We start from the raw sequence: 15,613 nt of genomic DNA on the forward strand, positions 1-15,613 counted from the left end.
TGGTTTCGCACACACACACACATACATACAGTCATGGAGCACTCCTCATCTCCCCTTGAGGAGGGCAGAGATAGTGGGCGTGTCGGCTGGCGACAGGCACGGAGGAGGGGGGAGATGGAGGAGGAGGAGGAGAGGGCTAATGTGCTGTTGCCACCGCTTCTGTTCCCCCCCCCCATCTTTGAGCGGCTCGTCTTTCTTTTAGCTGATAGGCTCACCTGCAGTGACAGCAAGACGCGAACGGCAACGCCAGCCGGCAAGAGACGCACGGCTCCCGGCGCTCTCCTTCCGCCATCCACCCACCCGCCCCACCACCACCACCACCGCTTTCACGGTCGGTGAGGCTACCGACTACACCTCCCTCGCTCTTCTCCTCCTCACCCACACTTTCCAATTTCTTTACCTGATCACGCGCACAAACGCATACACTCACGACGCCTCTGGGTCACCCCCTTCCAGGTCAGCAGCGAGCAGTGAACGTGATTACGCGACAACAATAGGGAAACAAAAGTGGAAAGGGGAGAAAGAATCGTCCAGTGCCCCCCCTTCCTTCTCTCTCTCGCCTACTCTCCGCAACTTTTCTTGCGTGCCTTGCTTCCAGTGCCTGTCGTGCGTGTGCGTGTGTCTGTCTCTGCGTTCGTGGCACGGGGCGAAGCAGCCGCGCACATACGCGTCAGCAACAGTGCGCAAGCACAGGCATACTCAAAATATATTCACACACACACATATATATATATATATCTGTAACAAAAAAAGACGAAAGCGAGCGAAGAAAATGGTGTCGGCAGATACGAAGCTGGCTCTCACGCGTGGCGGCGTCGTTGCCCACGCAGTGTCGGCGGCGCTGTGCCTCGGTGCCATGACGATGCTGCCCTTATTCCGCCTGAAGATCGAGATGCTTAACTCCTCCATCACGCAGTCGCTGTGGACGACAGACATCTACACTCCCGCCGTGGAAAAGCACATCCCTGTCAAGACGTTCGTGAAGGACTGCCACGACCTGGCGATTGCGTTTGAGATGGCGCAGAGGGCCACTCTTGTCGGTATTGTCTCCCTCTCTGTGACCTTTCTGTTCGCGGTCTTTCACATGTCTCCATCCTTCACCAACTCGGGCTATCGCGTGCGCACTGTGTGCGGGGCACCGATTTGCATGCTGCTGCTCGTGGCGATTGCTGCAGCCGGAGTAAACTGCTACCTCATGCACGCCATGTACGAGAACAACTGGTGTGAGGAGAGTAGCACAGGGTACGCAGTCACGGCGAAGGGCCCGGCCGCGTGCGTCGCAGCGCCGGCGATCATGATCCTGCCGAATGAGGAGCTGCACAAGATGCCCCAAGTCCAGCCCCTCTTCACAACCCCAACATTGAAGAAGAATCCTGTGGCGCTGGACATCGGGATCGCCGCGGCTCCTGCTAAAGCGCTCTTTGTGGGTTCATCAGACGCACCCTTCGGCAACTGCAACCCGTTCGACGGCTGCATCAGCTCCTACCACAGAATGGGGTTCAAAGTTGCGGCAGGGTGGGAGGCGGCGTGGGCGGCGTTGGTAGCGGCCGTCATCGCTTTGTTGGCCGAGCTGACGGTGGTGACCGTTGGCGGCAGTCACATTGCGGAAGCCGGCGTGGGCGAGTCCACCATCGCGCTGCTTCAGGGAGAAGACGAGCGGTTGTTGTAGGGCTCACCGGCGAGGCAGCGGTGTGTCGAGGGAAGGCAGCGAAGCAGAAGGGGAAGGTGCGCGCATGGGGCGAGCACGCCTGCCGGCATGCACCACGCACGAGCAGGTGCGAAGAGATGATGCACGGATGCACACGAGGCACTTCAGGTGCTCCGCGTGGAAGTAACCGGGAGAGAGAGCAGCGGCACTGGCAGTCACGGGGCCCTTGTGCGTCCTCCCTCCCTCTCCCTCTCCCTCTCTCCCTCTCTGTCTCCCCCCCCCCGTTCAAATTATGCGCATCCTTTTGATGTGGTTGCGACGGCTGCTATCGCGCGCCGTGTGGGTCGCTGCGCAGCGCGTTTCCTTCGGTCTCGTACACTTTCAGGCCCCATCCTCCTTCTCTAGAATGCGGGGCCGTCCCCACTCTCCGCCACCGCTCTCCTATCCGAGCCCCCTCTCTCCCGTCGTGCTTGGCGAGCCTATCCTGCACGCTCGAGCTCTCCTCCGCTACGCTGCAAGTCAATCAAAGAGAGAAAAAAATGTTTCCAGTTGCGGATTAGTGAGCACATGAGGGTGTCGTGATCAGTGGGGTGGATTTGCTCTCCCTCTTTCTTTCCCCCTCTCTCTCCCTCACACCGTCAGCGCTCCCTTTCGCCTCGGCATGAGCGCGTGCAACGGAGGTGTGCGTGTGTGTGTGTGTGTGCCTGTGTAGGTGTGCGGGGCAGCACCAACATCAACAGTAGCAGACACCGGCGCAGCTCCGTCTCGAACCTCTTCTCGCGCCCCTTTCCCTTTTTTCCTGTGCTTTATGGCATCGTGCGTCTTTCTGCTGCTTTGCGTTGATGTCCGACATATCTCCCCCCACCCTCCCCCCTCCACCAGCTCACCGTTCCTGCTGCTATTTGCCTTGCGCTACCGTTGCCCTTGATGCGACGTGCCACCGCGAACAGCCACGGGCATGGCCCTTCTTCCCGAGAGTGTTGCTGCTCTCTCCGCTTCCCCTTCTGTTTCGCCTTTACGTGTCCCTCTCTCGTAGGGCACGCTTACAAACACACACACACACAGACACGTACAGAGAAACGCACGCATGTGTTGGGGGGGCAGTGGAGAGCCGTGTGGGTCGTCGGGCATGACACTTCCCTATTTTTAATTTTTTATTTGGTTACGTGCTGAACTTCGTTTTTCTTCAAGCGCTTCTGCACACATGAAAAAACTTATCTCTTCTCTCGGTGGTGGATTCGCTTGGCTTCCAATCCGAAAAATGCCTTTACGTGTGTTTACATGTGACTGTTGCTTGCGATACTTGTGATTGGCTTCGCCTCTCATCGTGGTCGGCACACAGACCGACACACACACACACACATGCACGCACTGCGGTGCAGACACTGGCCTGCATGACAGATATACATGCAGTGTGTGCACGTCTATATGTATATATACGAGTGCATGTATGTATATCTGTATACGCACCCCCCTCCATCCTAGAGCCCCCCTCTACCCTTCTCTCGCTCAATAACTATTTTTGTTCTCGTGTGTGTGTGTATGTGTGTGTGTCGGTGTGTGTGCAGCTGACTCGCGTCTCTCTTCCTCTCCTTTGCATCATCGTGATCCCTCAACTTCGCATGAGGCTGTTGAGGCGCCCGTGGCACCCATGCAGAAAGGGAGAGCCCGTCGCTGCATCTTGCTGTGGCGGCGTGTATCCCCCTCTCCTCCGGCCGTGAACAGCCGCAGCAGTCGTCGTCCTCTCCACCTCTCCCCCTTTCCCTCGCATCTTAGCAGGAGAGTGGCTGAGGGACGTCGGTCGGGGGGGTGGGGGAGAGGCTGTGCCCCCATGCTCACACTTCGCCTCGTATTCTCTCCAACCCGTCCACCCGTCGTCGCGGTCCCCTCTCTCATTTCTGAGAAAAAATGAACTGTCTGCCTAACGCGCACGGCTTTCGTGGATCACAGACGGTAATCGAGCGATCTTCCCTCGCGTCAGAAGGATTGATCCACCCAACACACACGCACTCCTCACTCTTACTCTCGCCATTCCCCCTCTTTCACACGCCTTGTGCCCTGCCCATCACGGGACCAAACACACCGCCAACGCCGCACAACCCCACGCCTTCCGCTTCGCACACACGTGCTCTCCCCGCTCCGCCTCCCTCACGCCCTGCCCACCCACCTCCACGCACCCGATTCCTCGCCTGAGTAATCAGCCCCGCTGCGTGCCCCTGTCCGAGTCAGGCACTCTATCAGTCGCGCCTATTCCTTTCGGCCGCTACAAGTCTCTCTGCAACTGGACGGCAGACACGCACGCGCGCGCGCATGGCAGTGGCGCACGTCTCCTCCCCTTCCGCTTTTCTCCCTCTCTGTGAGATCCTCTCCCTTTCTTTCTTTTTTTATTGCTGTTGTTGCTTGACCTTTCCCGGCGCCCACCATTAACTTGAAAAGCACAGAGAACGGCAACGAGAGTGAGTGGTTGAGAAAGCACACGAGGCATCGGCGGGCTTGGCTCTTCTCCTATTTTGCGCGGGGATTTCGGCGCGCCTTAAGGGAGTGGCAGTGGGAGTTGCGCTTGACTGAGCCCTCATTATATTTTCTTTCTCGCTTTACCCTCTCGTCAGCAGCCGAGCTTGCCACCACCTCCCGTTCCCTCCTTTGTTCGCGTTCTCTTGAACCCATTCAGACGCTTGCCGAGAAGACCTGGCCGGGCTACTGTCACTTGCCTCTCTGATTGTACAGCCGTGTCTTCACCCCCGCACTTCCCCTCCCCCAAGCACGACTGTCACTTACACACACGCGCGCACACACACAGAGAGGGCGCGAAACAAAAAGGGAGGGGGAGGGGCTAAAACGAGCAGGCTCAACTCTGTCTTTTTTTTTTTCGAGGTGCGCGGTTTACTGTTTGCTCCCCTCTTCTCCGTCGTGTACTTTGGCGTAGTCCTTTTATTTAACCCTTTTCTTCGTGTTCTGTGCTGCTGTCTGTCTCCCCTTCTCCACTCTCCCCCCCCCCTCCCCCCTCGGAGCGTCGTCGACTCTGACCTCTCGCTCCTTCCCCCGCGATCGCTAAAACGGCCGCGGAGACGGTGACAAATTTTTCTCCCTCCCCCTCCGTTCTCTGGGCGCCCCTGGTTGTGGTCGGCGCATAGCACTCTCGCCCTTGCACACTATCCTGCACACAGCTGAGCTCTCTGCTGTCATCATGCAGACCCTCTACGACGTCCTCCATGTGCCGATGAGCGCCTCACAAGGTGAGCTGCAGCACGCGTACCGTCGCCTGCTCACGCGCGTGCACCCAGATCGATGCTATCACGACAACGACAGCGTCTCGTACAACACCGCCCGAGAAGTGGATCACGTGCGAATGAATGCTCTGCAGAGGGCGTACAAAGTGTTGGGCGACCCGCAGAAGCGGAACGATTATGACGCCTGTCTAACCCGACAGTTCCGAAGAGAGTCCGCCGCGTATCACCGACCTCCCCAGCAGGTCTTTCGTCCGCAAGGCATGGCACAGCCGCAGGTGCTCACCTTTGTCGGGAGCGTCAGCGGTACGGGAGGTGTGCTGAAGACACTGACAGATCTGGCGGAGGCGAACGACAACACCGCGCCCTTTGGAGCAGGCAGCAGATCAGCTGCTCGGCCGCCGGCAGCCGCAGAGGAAGGAGCTTTCGGCGCCTCGAATCCACAGTACTCAAATCCCATGACACGAGCATTGGGCACCTTCACAGGCGTCGCAGAAGGAACTGCAGCAAGGCAGGACGGCGCCGTGGCCTTTTCGAAGCCACCGTCATCAAGCGCGCCACCTTCACGGCCAGTTGGGTACACGGCTTCAGCGGCAACGCAGCGGCAGCCCGATGACGCCGTCTCGAAGCGCGCCATCGAAACAGGCCCACGCACGGTCGGTCTTGTCGTCGTCACCGACGGAGGAGTTGCCCTAGGTGCCCTGGCCTCCACAGCAGCGCTGGAGGCCTCTCAGCAGCCGTCGGCAGCGGTCGCCACTGCAGCGCCCGCTGCGGAGACGGACGCTCATCTGCCGCGTCGGCTTCGCGTCGTCGAAGAGCACTTGGCAATACGCCTATGACACTGGAAGGCCCATCACCTCCCCGCCTTGGCGCTGACGCGCGCACGCCCCCTTCGCTTCCGCGCCCATGTCAATCGACACGTCTCCCTCCCTCTCTCCCCACCAGAGGTGTATCTCACTATCGAGCACGCTCGATCCGAAGAGGTAATGGTGGGGGGGGGGGGGCGCAGCTCGGTAGATTCTTCTGTCGCTGTGCTCCTCTGCGTCCATGACTGGTCGTGTGCGACTGACTGAGCCTGTGTAGGTGTGTGTGTGTGTGTATGTAGGCGAGCATGTCCGATTACGTCTGGCAGCGCGCCGACAGTCAGCAGGCGCCCTGCTCCCTCCCTCTCTCTTCCCCACAAAGCTTTTTTGTGTTCAAGTGTGGCGCATCGGCTCGCCGCCGGCCAATGCTGTCGCCCTCTCTTCTCGGTTTTCCTGTCACCGTCTCTCACGAGGGACAAGAATGGCCTTCTAAGAAAGTGTAGCTGTCCAGGTGGGGAGAAGGGGGAGGAGGGTCCAGCCAGGCAAGTCTTCCCTCGATCCCCGACCCACCCACACCCACCCCTTGTCAGCTCTGAGCCACCTCTGCTGGTAGGAGGGTCAGGTCCCGGCCGGCGTGGCTGGAGCGTGTCTCACTCGGCCCTCGCTGCCCACTGGTGTAGGGAGCCTGCGCGACGCCGAGGGACGCCGCAGGTGTCGGCCCGCATGATGGGTGCGGCTGTGAGGCGACCTGCGAAGCGGGCAGGCGCAGAGCGCAGCGGTGGAGGAGGGGAGGGGGGGCACTGCGGGTGGGACGGGTTCATCGTAGGTGAGGGTCGAGGGGCGTTTCCACTCGTGTGCTCGGCGTGGCTGAGAGGGGGGAGAAGAAGGAGCTGAAAAAAAAAGGCGGGCACATCGGGGAGAGGGGGGTAAGCAACGTTCGAGGCGGACTGAGTCTCACGAAAGCAGGCGTCTGTGCCGAAGTGTGCGAGTTGTATTTGTTCATGAATATATATACATACGGATATATATATAAACACGGACATACACACATATACAGCCATATATATGTGTGTATGCGTGTATATTTGATGTCTCTCGGGGCGGCTGGCTGCTTGTGTGTGTGTGTGTGTGCGTGCGCGCGCATACGTGCTAGTAAACTGCGCGTGTTCCTCTTCGCTACGCATCCCTCCCGGTGCTGTTGGAAGCCCATCCCGACCCCGCTGCTCCTGACGTCCCCCACGTTCTCCGGCCGTCCCTCGCGCTTCTCTTCTCTCAGGGCTCATATGTGGTCTTCCCCTTCTCGCGTTCCTCATCCGGAGGGATTAACGTGTCTCTGTTTGCTCGTGTGCTCTGAAAGAAACGAACGTAGATCGGTAGTGAAGCGTCCGCCTCGCGCGCGCGCACACACCGTCCGGCGTCACGCACGGTTTCGCACACCCCTCTGGTAGCTCTGCCTGACGGCGTCGTGGCACCCCCTCGCGCACAGGCAGTCAGTGAGTGAGTGAAAGAGAGGGAGACCAAATACTGAAAGGGCACGCCCACACACACACACAAATGTATATATATATATATGTCTTCTATGGAAGAGCGGCGGGACAAACGGCTCTTGCTCTTTGGCCCCTCTCCTTCCCTTCCCCCACCCCATGCGCTCCGCTCTCCTCAGCCACCCCTGCGTGTCACCCTCGATGCCTCTTTACTCGCCTTCGCTACTGCGTCGCTCTCTTGACGGTGTCCTACGTGATGCTCCGCCTGTGTGTATGCTGTAGTGTAGGCGGGTGTCACTCGTCTGCAACAGACAGCCGCTGGCGCACACGGAAGGAGTAAAGGGCTCCGTCGCTTCGCAATCGCAGATGCCACGGCAAGCACACACGCGCACGCGCACAGGCCTACGCAAGAAGGTTTACCACCTCCCCAAAATGCTGCCGCTTTTTTCTCTCTTCTCTCCCTCGCTCACTGACCCCTCGCCCCGGGCCCCTTCGCAGAGGCGTGTCATGAAATGGAGGCGCGCGCGCGAGAGAGAGAGCTCTGTTTGCTCGCGAGAACGACTTGGCGCTGGCGATCCAGATACCTCAACGGCGCGCGGCTTCTCGGATGAGCAGGGCACCCGGGGCGAAGGGAGACGCCATGGCGCATGGTCGAAGAGATGCAGTGATGAGAGGCTCCTGCGCTGACCGACATGCGTACGCGAACGTATGCGGCGGTGGGGGGGGGGGGCGATGCACCCCAAATGGCTTTACACAAAGACAAGATGGACTGTCTGTGGGTGTAAAGAAGGTAGCGGTGGTCCGTGTGGTGTCCTCTCTTGTTGTCTGTCGCCGTTGCTTCGCCGATTCGCTCGCCACTCCTGCGCGTCTGCGCGGGGGAACGTGGCCGTGTTTGATGTCCCTCTCACCCACTCGAGTGATGTCAAGAGGGTCGCTGGATGCGGCTGGTTTTATCCACAGACTGGCTGCTGAGCCCTCCCTCCCTCTCCTCGAGTGGTGGGGGAGGAGGGGGAAGGAGAGAAGGACAAGGAAAGAAGAAAAGGGACGTTGCCTGCTGAGTCGCTTGTAAATGGGCTAGCGTCAAGGTGTTCGCGACAGCACTACCCATCCTTCACCCACTCGCACCGCTCTTCCGTACCCAAGGCTGTGTGAGGCATCGCACAAGACATCCTCATTCTGGCTAGCGCGTAATGGCCGACCCGCGCACTTGTTTCTGCCACAGTTCGAGGATCCCTACTGGTAAGTTTATGTGGAGCTCGCCGTCTTTTTTTTTCTGCTCGTTGCCGAGTACAGCGCCCTGCTTCGCTCTTCGTCCCGCCATGGTGCTGAAATGGAATGGACGACATCGAAGCCGTGGTGCGCTCTCCTTGCACCACCGCGATGAGTGGATCCCACACCTTTGGTCCACATCTTGTCACCGGGCCTGACACGTATCTGAATCCGTTCACCCCATCCCTCTTCTATCCACGAACACACACACACACACACACCACCGACTTGCTCTGAAGGTAATGGCGTGCCTTCATATGGTGGCTTACGCATCCCCCCTCCTGCCCATCAGTCCCGCTACCTCCCTTCGCTATCTCATCATGCCACCCACCCACCCCTCGCTTCCCCGAGCCTGAACCCTCTCTCGACTTCCAACAGCCGCCTCTCTCTCCCCCTGTCTCACCCCTTCTAAGCATTGCCGTCACCCCTCCTCCTTTGGCTCCTCACACGCGTCCACAATTCCCCTGACGCGCAAAGGAGCCGTCGCAGCCGCTCCGGCGAAGACCCGCATCCCCTCCCCCTCCCCTCCATCATCATCTTAAACGTACGCGCAACAGCTTTCTTTTATCTATTTTTTTCTTAAGTGTTTTTGTCTGTGTGTTTGTCCCCCCCTCCCCCCTCTCCCCCTCTCTTCCCCTCTCTCTCCTCTTTTTTAGCCATCATTATTCTTTTCACGGAACCTTTGCCCGCTGGTGCTTAGGTGTATTACGCGGCGCCACGCGTGCCCGAATTGTTACGATTGCCCTTCTCCCGCACCCCTTTGCGGAGGCGACGCGACCCCACCACCACCACCACCACCACCACACACACACACCGCTTCCTCTTCACGCCTCACACCGCTGTTTCTCCTTTTTTTTCTTTCGATTCGGCCTTCCATCCACGCCTGCGCTGCGACGGCTGTGTCCGCTCGCAAAAGAAACTCATGGCTGCGCGATAGGGGGCACACTCTACTCGCCCTACACAATGCCCCGTCACCTGAAGCATTCCATGGACCTCAAGCCAACCGCTATGCAAGCCGCACAGATGACGGCGGCGGCATCCACGTCGCCAACGCATCTACAGACCGCGCAAGAGCAGCAGGTGCCGGTGCAAACGCCAGACGGGCAACGCCAGCGGTTACAGACGCGGTGCAGCGCCTCCCTCAAATGGGGGCGCAGGGCGAGGCGCTTCGGCAGAGCCGCCCGCAATGCCCTCTTCCGAATCGACGTGTGCTGGACGTTTTCCTACAGCGTCTTCCTCCTCTGTGTCGGCACGGCCTGCTGCGCCATATCGTATCAGATGGTGAATCGCTCGCTCATTGATTCGTGGCACAGCCTGCACGATAACCGCATCGCCGCTGTAAACAAGCTCATAGACCAAAGCACCGACCGCGTCCACGACATGGCGGCGAGCCTCCTCGCTCTCTCCATGAGGACTCAGTTCGTCATGGAATCAGAAAAAACCCTCTCCGTGCTGTGCGCGCTCATGGAGGAGTACGACGTGGAGAGGACCTTCGCCGCCTTCTCGGTCGTCTCGCTATCGAAGCTGGAGGCGATATCATGTTGGCGTGGGAGTGGAGGCCACAAATCCGGCGACCGATTGGTCGGGGCCATCTCGTACGATCATCGCATCAACTCCACCTATTACGTTAATCGCAGCAGCTATATGTTCGAGCGCCCCTTAGAAGTTGAGGAAACCGTTCCTCAAGACCGGGGCGCCGTCTCGGACCTTCTCGCGGACAACTACGCCGCCAGAAATTTGATTCAACTGACGAAGGCCTACTATAATGGCGACATCGACTTTGTCGACCCCCGGCTAAGGTGGCTGCAACCGTCTCTACACCCGCACCTGATCCACTACAACTGCCCTGCCGGGCTCATCTACCGTGGCCTCACGCTCCCCACCAACGTCAGCATCACCGACTGCACCCAAGTCCGCATCAATGGTGCGCGGCTCGCCTTCACCACCGTCTGGGAATCCTCCTCAGGCTTCCTCTTTGCCGTCTTCATCAACCAGAGCCTCGAAGGCGCCGACCCGCTTATCATGTCCAACAACTGGGGCCAGCAGTCGGTGCAAGGCGACGCGGTATTTCCCCCCAGCCCCGAGCCCACCGCCTACCTCAGCTCCCGCAACGTCACGCACCCACTCATGCGCGAGGCACTCAAGCACGTCGACCTCTCGCGCATGCAGGGCCCCGGCCATAAGCAGGTCGTGGACTTCCGCTTCAACGGCGCGCACTCCATCATCACTGCATGGGCCTACACATCGCCCCGCGGTCTGACGCTGCCACTGGTGTACGTCAGCTCGCACGATGTCGTCGCTGGGCCCTACCTGCGGCTGCGCGACACCATAAACGGCGTCCTCGCGGCCACCATCGTGCTCGTCAGCTTTGTCTTCTGGGTCTTTGTGCGGTTGTACTTCGTGGCACCGCTGCTCGAGATCACGCGGCTCCTGGACCGCAGCGTGCAGCGAGGTGCTCGTGCGCTGTACCACGCCGGGAAGCACGGCATCGGTGCCCTGGCGGAGGTGCGCGCGCTCGGCAACGCGCACAACGCCGCCATGCGCCAGCTGCGCGAGGTCGACGCCTTTGTTCCCGAAGCCGTGCGTCAGGAGCTGCGCCGCGGCACCGTGCACACGACCCCCACATTGTCCTTAAGGGCCACAGTGCCCGGTCCGAATGTCGTCACGGTGTCGTCCCACTCCAGAGCCGCACGCCTCGCACGCCACCTCTCCACCGTCGTCTACATCACGATACGGCCACCACACCCGCTGCCAGGGTCGTCGCACCACACCGGCACCACACCAGCACCTCCCTCCACGCGCTCATCCGAGCACGAGAGCACCGCCATTGCGCTGCCCATTCCCAGCCAGCGCCTGGTGGCCGTGGTGGAGCGCGCGGTGCACGCAGCCAATACAGCCAACAGCGGCCCCTTCGCCACGCCGGCCGCCCTCGGCGCCTTTGTCAGTGCCGTGCACGATCTTGCGCACACGCACCGCGGCACCGTTCTCCATCTCTGCCCTGACGCCTGTGTCCTGCACTTCCACGCAGCCGTGCGCGCGCACCTCCCGCCGCAGCAAGAGCAGCAGTCGGCCAGGGCAGCGGATGTGGACGCGGCCACGGAGGCACACGCACAACAGGACGCACGCGATGCAGCTGCCTTCGCTTTGGCGCTGCTAGGCTGGGTGGACGAGCAGCGGGCGGCGGCAGGGCAGCCCGAGTGGCCGCACATGCCGGAGGTGCGCGTGCTGCTCGACACGAGCCTGTTCGCGTGCGGGCAGTACCGCCCCTCGGGGAGCGAGCAGACCATGACGGTGGCGCTGGGCCGCGATGTGCTGCGTGACGCCAGCCGCGTGGTGGAGCGCATTGGCGTGCGCGTGGCCATGACCGAGGAGACCGCCGCGCGCGTGCGCGGAGGCAATGGCGATAGCGACGTAGCAGCGGTGCGTGTGATACCGGTGGAGGTGCTGCACACCAACTGCACGGTGGACACGAAGGGCACCTTGGTGCTGTACGAGGCGCTGCCTGGCCGCGCTGCTGGCGACGCGGCGTGGGAGCTGTACGCGGCCTGCTGCCTCGATGGCTTTGCGCGCATGCGGCAAGGCGACTACGCCGGTGCGCTCACCGCCTATTGCGGCGTCGCCGACGTGCTAGGCCTGGAGCCGGGGCTGCTGCCGCCGTGCCTGTGTCGCGAGGCAGCGGGCGACCACTTGACTGGCGGCGCCGTGTCGGTGCAGGTGGCGCGGCTCATGCGCGAGTGCGAGCGCCGGCGGCGCGCAGGCCTCACTGAAGGCTTCCAGCGCATGCCACGGCGGCCACCTGGCATCGACGCCCTCCTCTTCCACAGCATCGCGCCCCTCGGGCCAGCGCCAGAGCTGCCGTCGCACGCCGCTACAAGCGCCGTCCCCAAAACAAGCAGCAGCCCCCGGAAAATGGCGAGGGGTTTCACGGCACCGCCATCTTACCCAGAGGTGCGCGATCGGTACGTGGTGCGGCTTAGCAACGGTGGTGCTACTTCACGTGTGGTGGTTCCAACACCGCCCGCATGGGTGCGCGACAACCACGGATTGTACTGGCATCTCGCGTGCAGGAGAAGCGACATCACACCTGCAGGGCTGTGGCCTCACCGTCTCCTCGCCCTGGGCTCCGCCGGCGCAATAGCCTCCGTCAGTTATATCATGTACCGCGAGGTGCAACCCGTGGTTGCGAAAGTCATCTGCGATGCACCACTGGGCCCCATGTGCGATGCACTGCGCAGCGCTACGCCCGTGTGTGGGCCCACAGCTCAGCAAGACGCCGCGATTCAGCGACTCCTATCCGGCTACCAAAAGCTTCGACACCCAAACATTCTGGCACCGCTGGCGTTCTCGCAGTCCGTCGAGGGCGGCGTGGTGCTCATATGGGAATTCTGCCCCGGCGGGACCCTGCGGCAGCTTCTGGCCCGCTATCCGCGCGTCAAGTCCATCGCCTTCGCCTGCTTTGGGATGCAGATGCTGTCTGCTCTCTCGCACCTCCACGAGCGTGGACTGGCGCACGGTAACCTGAACCTGGACAACGTCATGGTGGACTCGAATGGCCACTGTCGCTTGATTGGTCAGTCTGCAGACCATGCTTTGGAGCGAAAGATCTTCGATGTAAAGCTGTCGTGCTACCTAAGCCCTGCCATGGCTGCTGGTGCCCTCCCTACGCCGCAATGTGACATGTTCTGCTACGGGCTACTGGTGTTGGAGGCGGTGACGCAGCAGCCGTGTTGGAGGTGGGCCACAGCAGCGGAGTACGAAGGGCATCGGCTGCAGCAGCCGACGGCTAAGGAGCTGGCCGACCTGATGGCAGCTGGTGGGCAGGAGTTTGCGGATGCCGTCGTACAGGGTCGCGTGGCGCTCAATCTGCAGCAACTGGACTCCGTGCCGACGAACGAGCACCAAAACGACACGATAAGAAACGTTTGTCGGCGGCTACTCGCATCGGACCCATCGCAGAGACCGACAGCGGCGCAGCTTCGGGCCGAGAACAAGTCTGCCCTCAACCTCCTGGGGATTACGATGGAAGAGGACGCGCGGTAGCAGGCTCAGGGGCAGGGGAACCCCTAAAGGAAAGGTTGAGCGGCACACTGTGTGTGTGAGAGAGAGAGTTGTGGGCGTCTTTCTCAATTTACCACCTCGGTACACCCTCTCTCTGTCTCTCTCTCTCCTTCCCCCACCTCCCATCGTTACTTCATACGTATATGTATCTATATTGCGTTCGTTCCTTGGATTGCGATAGCCATCGTCGCGTGGATAACGAAACGAAGCGCGTCCTTCTTGACATCGTCAAAGGCCGTTATTAGCCCCCCTCCCTCTCTCCCTCTCTTCTCCTCCCCCCACCCCACCCCATCCACTCACTCACTCCCCTCCTTTGCACACCAGCCTGAAACCCGCTCACCCGCTGCTCTCACGCCCCCACCCCCTGTCCGTCCTCAGCTCCCCACCGTCATCATCGTCCTTTTTTTGTATGCCTCAACAAGCACCCTCAGTCCTGCTGACCGATGTGTGTGTGTGTGTGTGAACGTGTGCTTGTGTGTGTCCCTGCTCCCCTCCCCCCTTTCACGCACGGTCCTTTTTCTTTTCATCTTTGGTGCTGGCGGAAGCTCGCTGGCATCTGTGCCCCTTTCTTCTTCCTCTTCTCTCCGGTGGCGTTTTCTTTGTGTATCGCTCTTCTGTATGGCACGTTGGACCTTTCTTCCCCACCCCTTCCACCGGCACACGGACAGAAACGCACACCTGCCGACTCTCAACTCCTCATGCTATAACCACGCGAGCCTGCGAGCGTAACCCTCACTTGTGGCTCGCTGGGGATAGAGAAGCAACAGAGGCCAGAGGCCCGGTGCCTTTCGTGTGTGTCACTGTGTGTGTGTGTGTGTATGTAGGCGAGCATGTCCGATTACGTCTGGCAGCGCGCCGACAGTCAGCAGGCGCCCTGCTCCCTCCCTCTCTCTTCCCCACAAAGCTTTTTTGTGTTCAAGTGTGGCGCATCGGCTCGCCGCCGGCCAATGCTGTCGCCCTCTCTTCTCGGTTTTCCTGTCACCGTCTCTCACGAGGGACAAGAATGGCCTTCTAAGAAAGTGTAGCTGTCCAGGTGGGGAGAAGGGGGAGGAGGGTCCAGCCAGGCAAGTCTTCCCTCGATCCCCGACCCACCCACACCCACCCCTTGTCAGCTCTGAGCCACCTCTGCTGGTAGGAGGGTCAGGTCCCGGCCGGCGTGGCTGGAGCGTGTCTCACTCGGCCCTCGCTGCCCACTGGTGTAGGGAGCCTGCGCGACGCCGAGGGACGCCGCAGGTGTCGGCCCGCATGATGGGTGCGGCTGTGAGGCGACCTGCGAAGCGGGCAGGCGCAGAGCGCAGCGGTGGAGGAGGGGAGGGGGGGCACTGCGGGTGGGACGGGTTCATCGTAGGTGAGGGTCGAGGGGCGTTTCCACTCGTGTGCTCGGCGCGGCTGAGAGGGGGGTAGAGAATGTTCGGGGTGCATGGGCGTGAGTCATCGAAAAGCCTTCCGCCCGCCTTCCCCCCCCACACACACACACGCACATCCCCTCTCTCGCGGTGATGTGCGAGGCGGCGGGTCTTGCTCGAGTCACACGAGCGCGCCGCCCTCAGCACTTTCGTATACGCTCACTGCCACCGGCGTTCCTTTCTTCACCTCCGGTGAAGCCCACCATCAATTTTCATGGATGGACTGGCGCCCTGTAACGCTTCCTCCCTCCTCCCCACCCACCCCCATCCCCTCCCATCTCTCTCTTCCTTACGAGCAATTCTTCCCTTGCAGGCAGCTGTTGCTGCTGCTGCAGCCGTTTGTCTGCGCGGACTGTGTATGGCACGTGATGGAGGTATTTGTGAGCCTCAGAAGGGGGGCGGAAGCGTGAGGGAGAGGGCGGCCGTGAGAGGAACGGGTGTGCTCTTGTACGCCCACCAGCCGCCTCAGCAGCAGCCACCACCGCACAATCCTCTCCGCGCGCCTACTCTCTTGACGAGGCGGCGCTAGTTCATTTATGGCACACAAAGCTGTATGGCTGCAGAAGCGACCGCTTCCCGCTCTCATCCGTAACGCCTGCCCTGTCCCCTCTTCCCTTCTCTTCTTCACTGCCATCCCCACGAACGTATGCCACGTGGTCTTCCGCACCGCGGCAAGCACACCACGCGCGCATCACGCTGATGACGGCGGCCGATGCGT

The 15,613-nt window shown here is 60.9% G+C and overlaps 3 protein-coding genes across 3 annotated transcripts; all 3 read left to right on the forward strand.

Annotated features, from left to right (window-relative positions):
- Positions 1–772: 772 nt before the first annotated feature.
- Positions 773–1,669, forward strand: LSCM1_07203 (uncharacterized protein; the record flags this gene model as incomplete). Its single annotated transcript, XM_067324587.1, has 1 exon — positions 773–1,669. One exon carries the CDS (start codon positions 773–775, stop codon positions 1,667–1,669), a length of 897 nt encoding a protein of 298 aa, XP_067180944.1.
- A 3,166-nt stretch (positions 1,670–4,835) lies between these two features.
- On the forward strand, positions 4,836–5,714 carry LSCM1_07204 (uncharacterized protein; the record flags this gene model as incomplete). The annotated part of the gene is made up of 1 exon (XM_067324588.1): positions 4,836–5,714. The coding sequence occupies one exon, from the start codon at positions 4,836–4,838 to the stop codon at positions 5,712–5,714; it is 879 nt and encodes a 292-aa protein (XP_067180945.1).
- A 3,680-nt stretch (positions 5,715–9,394) lies between these two features.
- LSCM1_07205 (uncharacterized protein) lies at positions 9,395–13,471 on the forward strand (the record flags this gene model as incomplete). The annotated part of the gene is made up of 1 exon (XM_067324589.1): positions 9,395–13,471. One exon carries the CDS (start codon positions 9,395–9,397, stop codon positions 13,469–13,471), a length of 4,077 nt encoding a protein of 1,358 aa, XP_067180946.1.
- Between the last annotated feature and the right edge of the window lie 2,142 nt (positions 13,472–15,613).

Source organism: Leishmania martiniquensis, chromosome 8, assembly GCF_017916325.1.
Source record: "Leishmania martiniquensis isolate LSCM1 chromosome 8, whole genome shotgun sequence".
Classification (NCBI taxonomy): Eukaryota; Euglenozoa; class Kinetoplastea; order Trypanosomatida; family Trypanosomatidae; genus Leishmania; species Leishmania martiniquensis.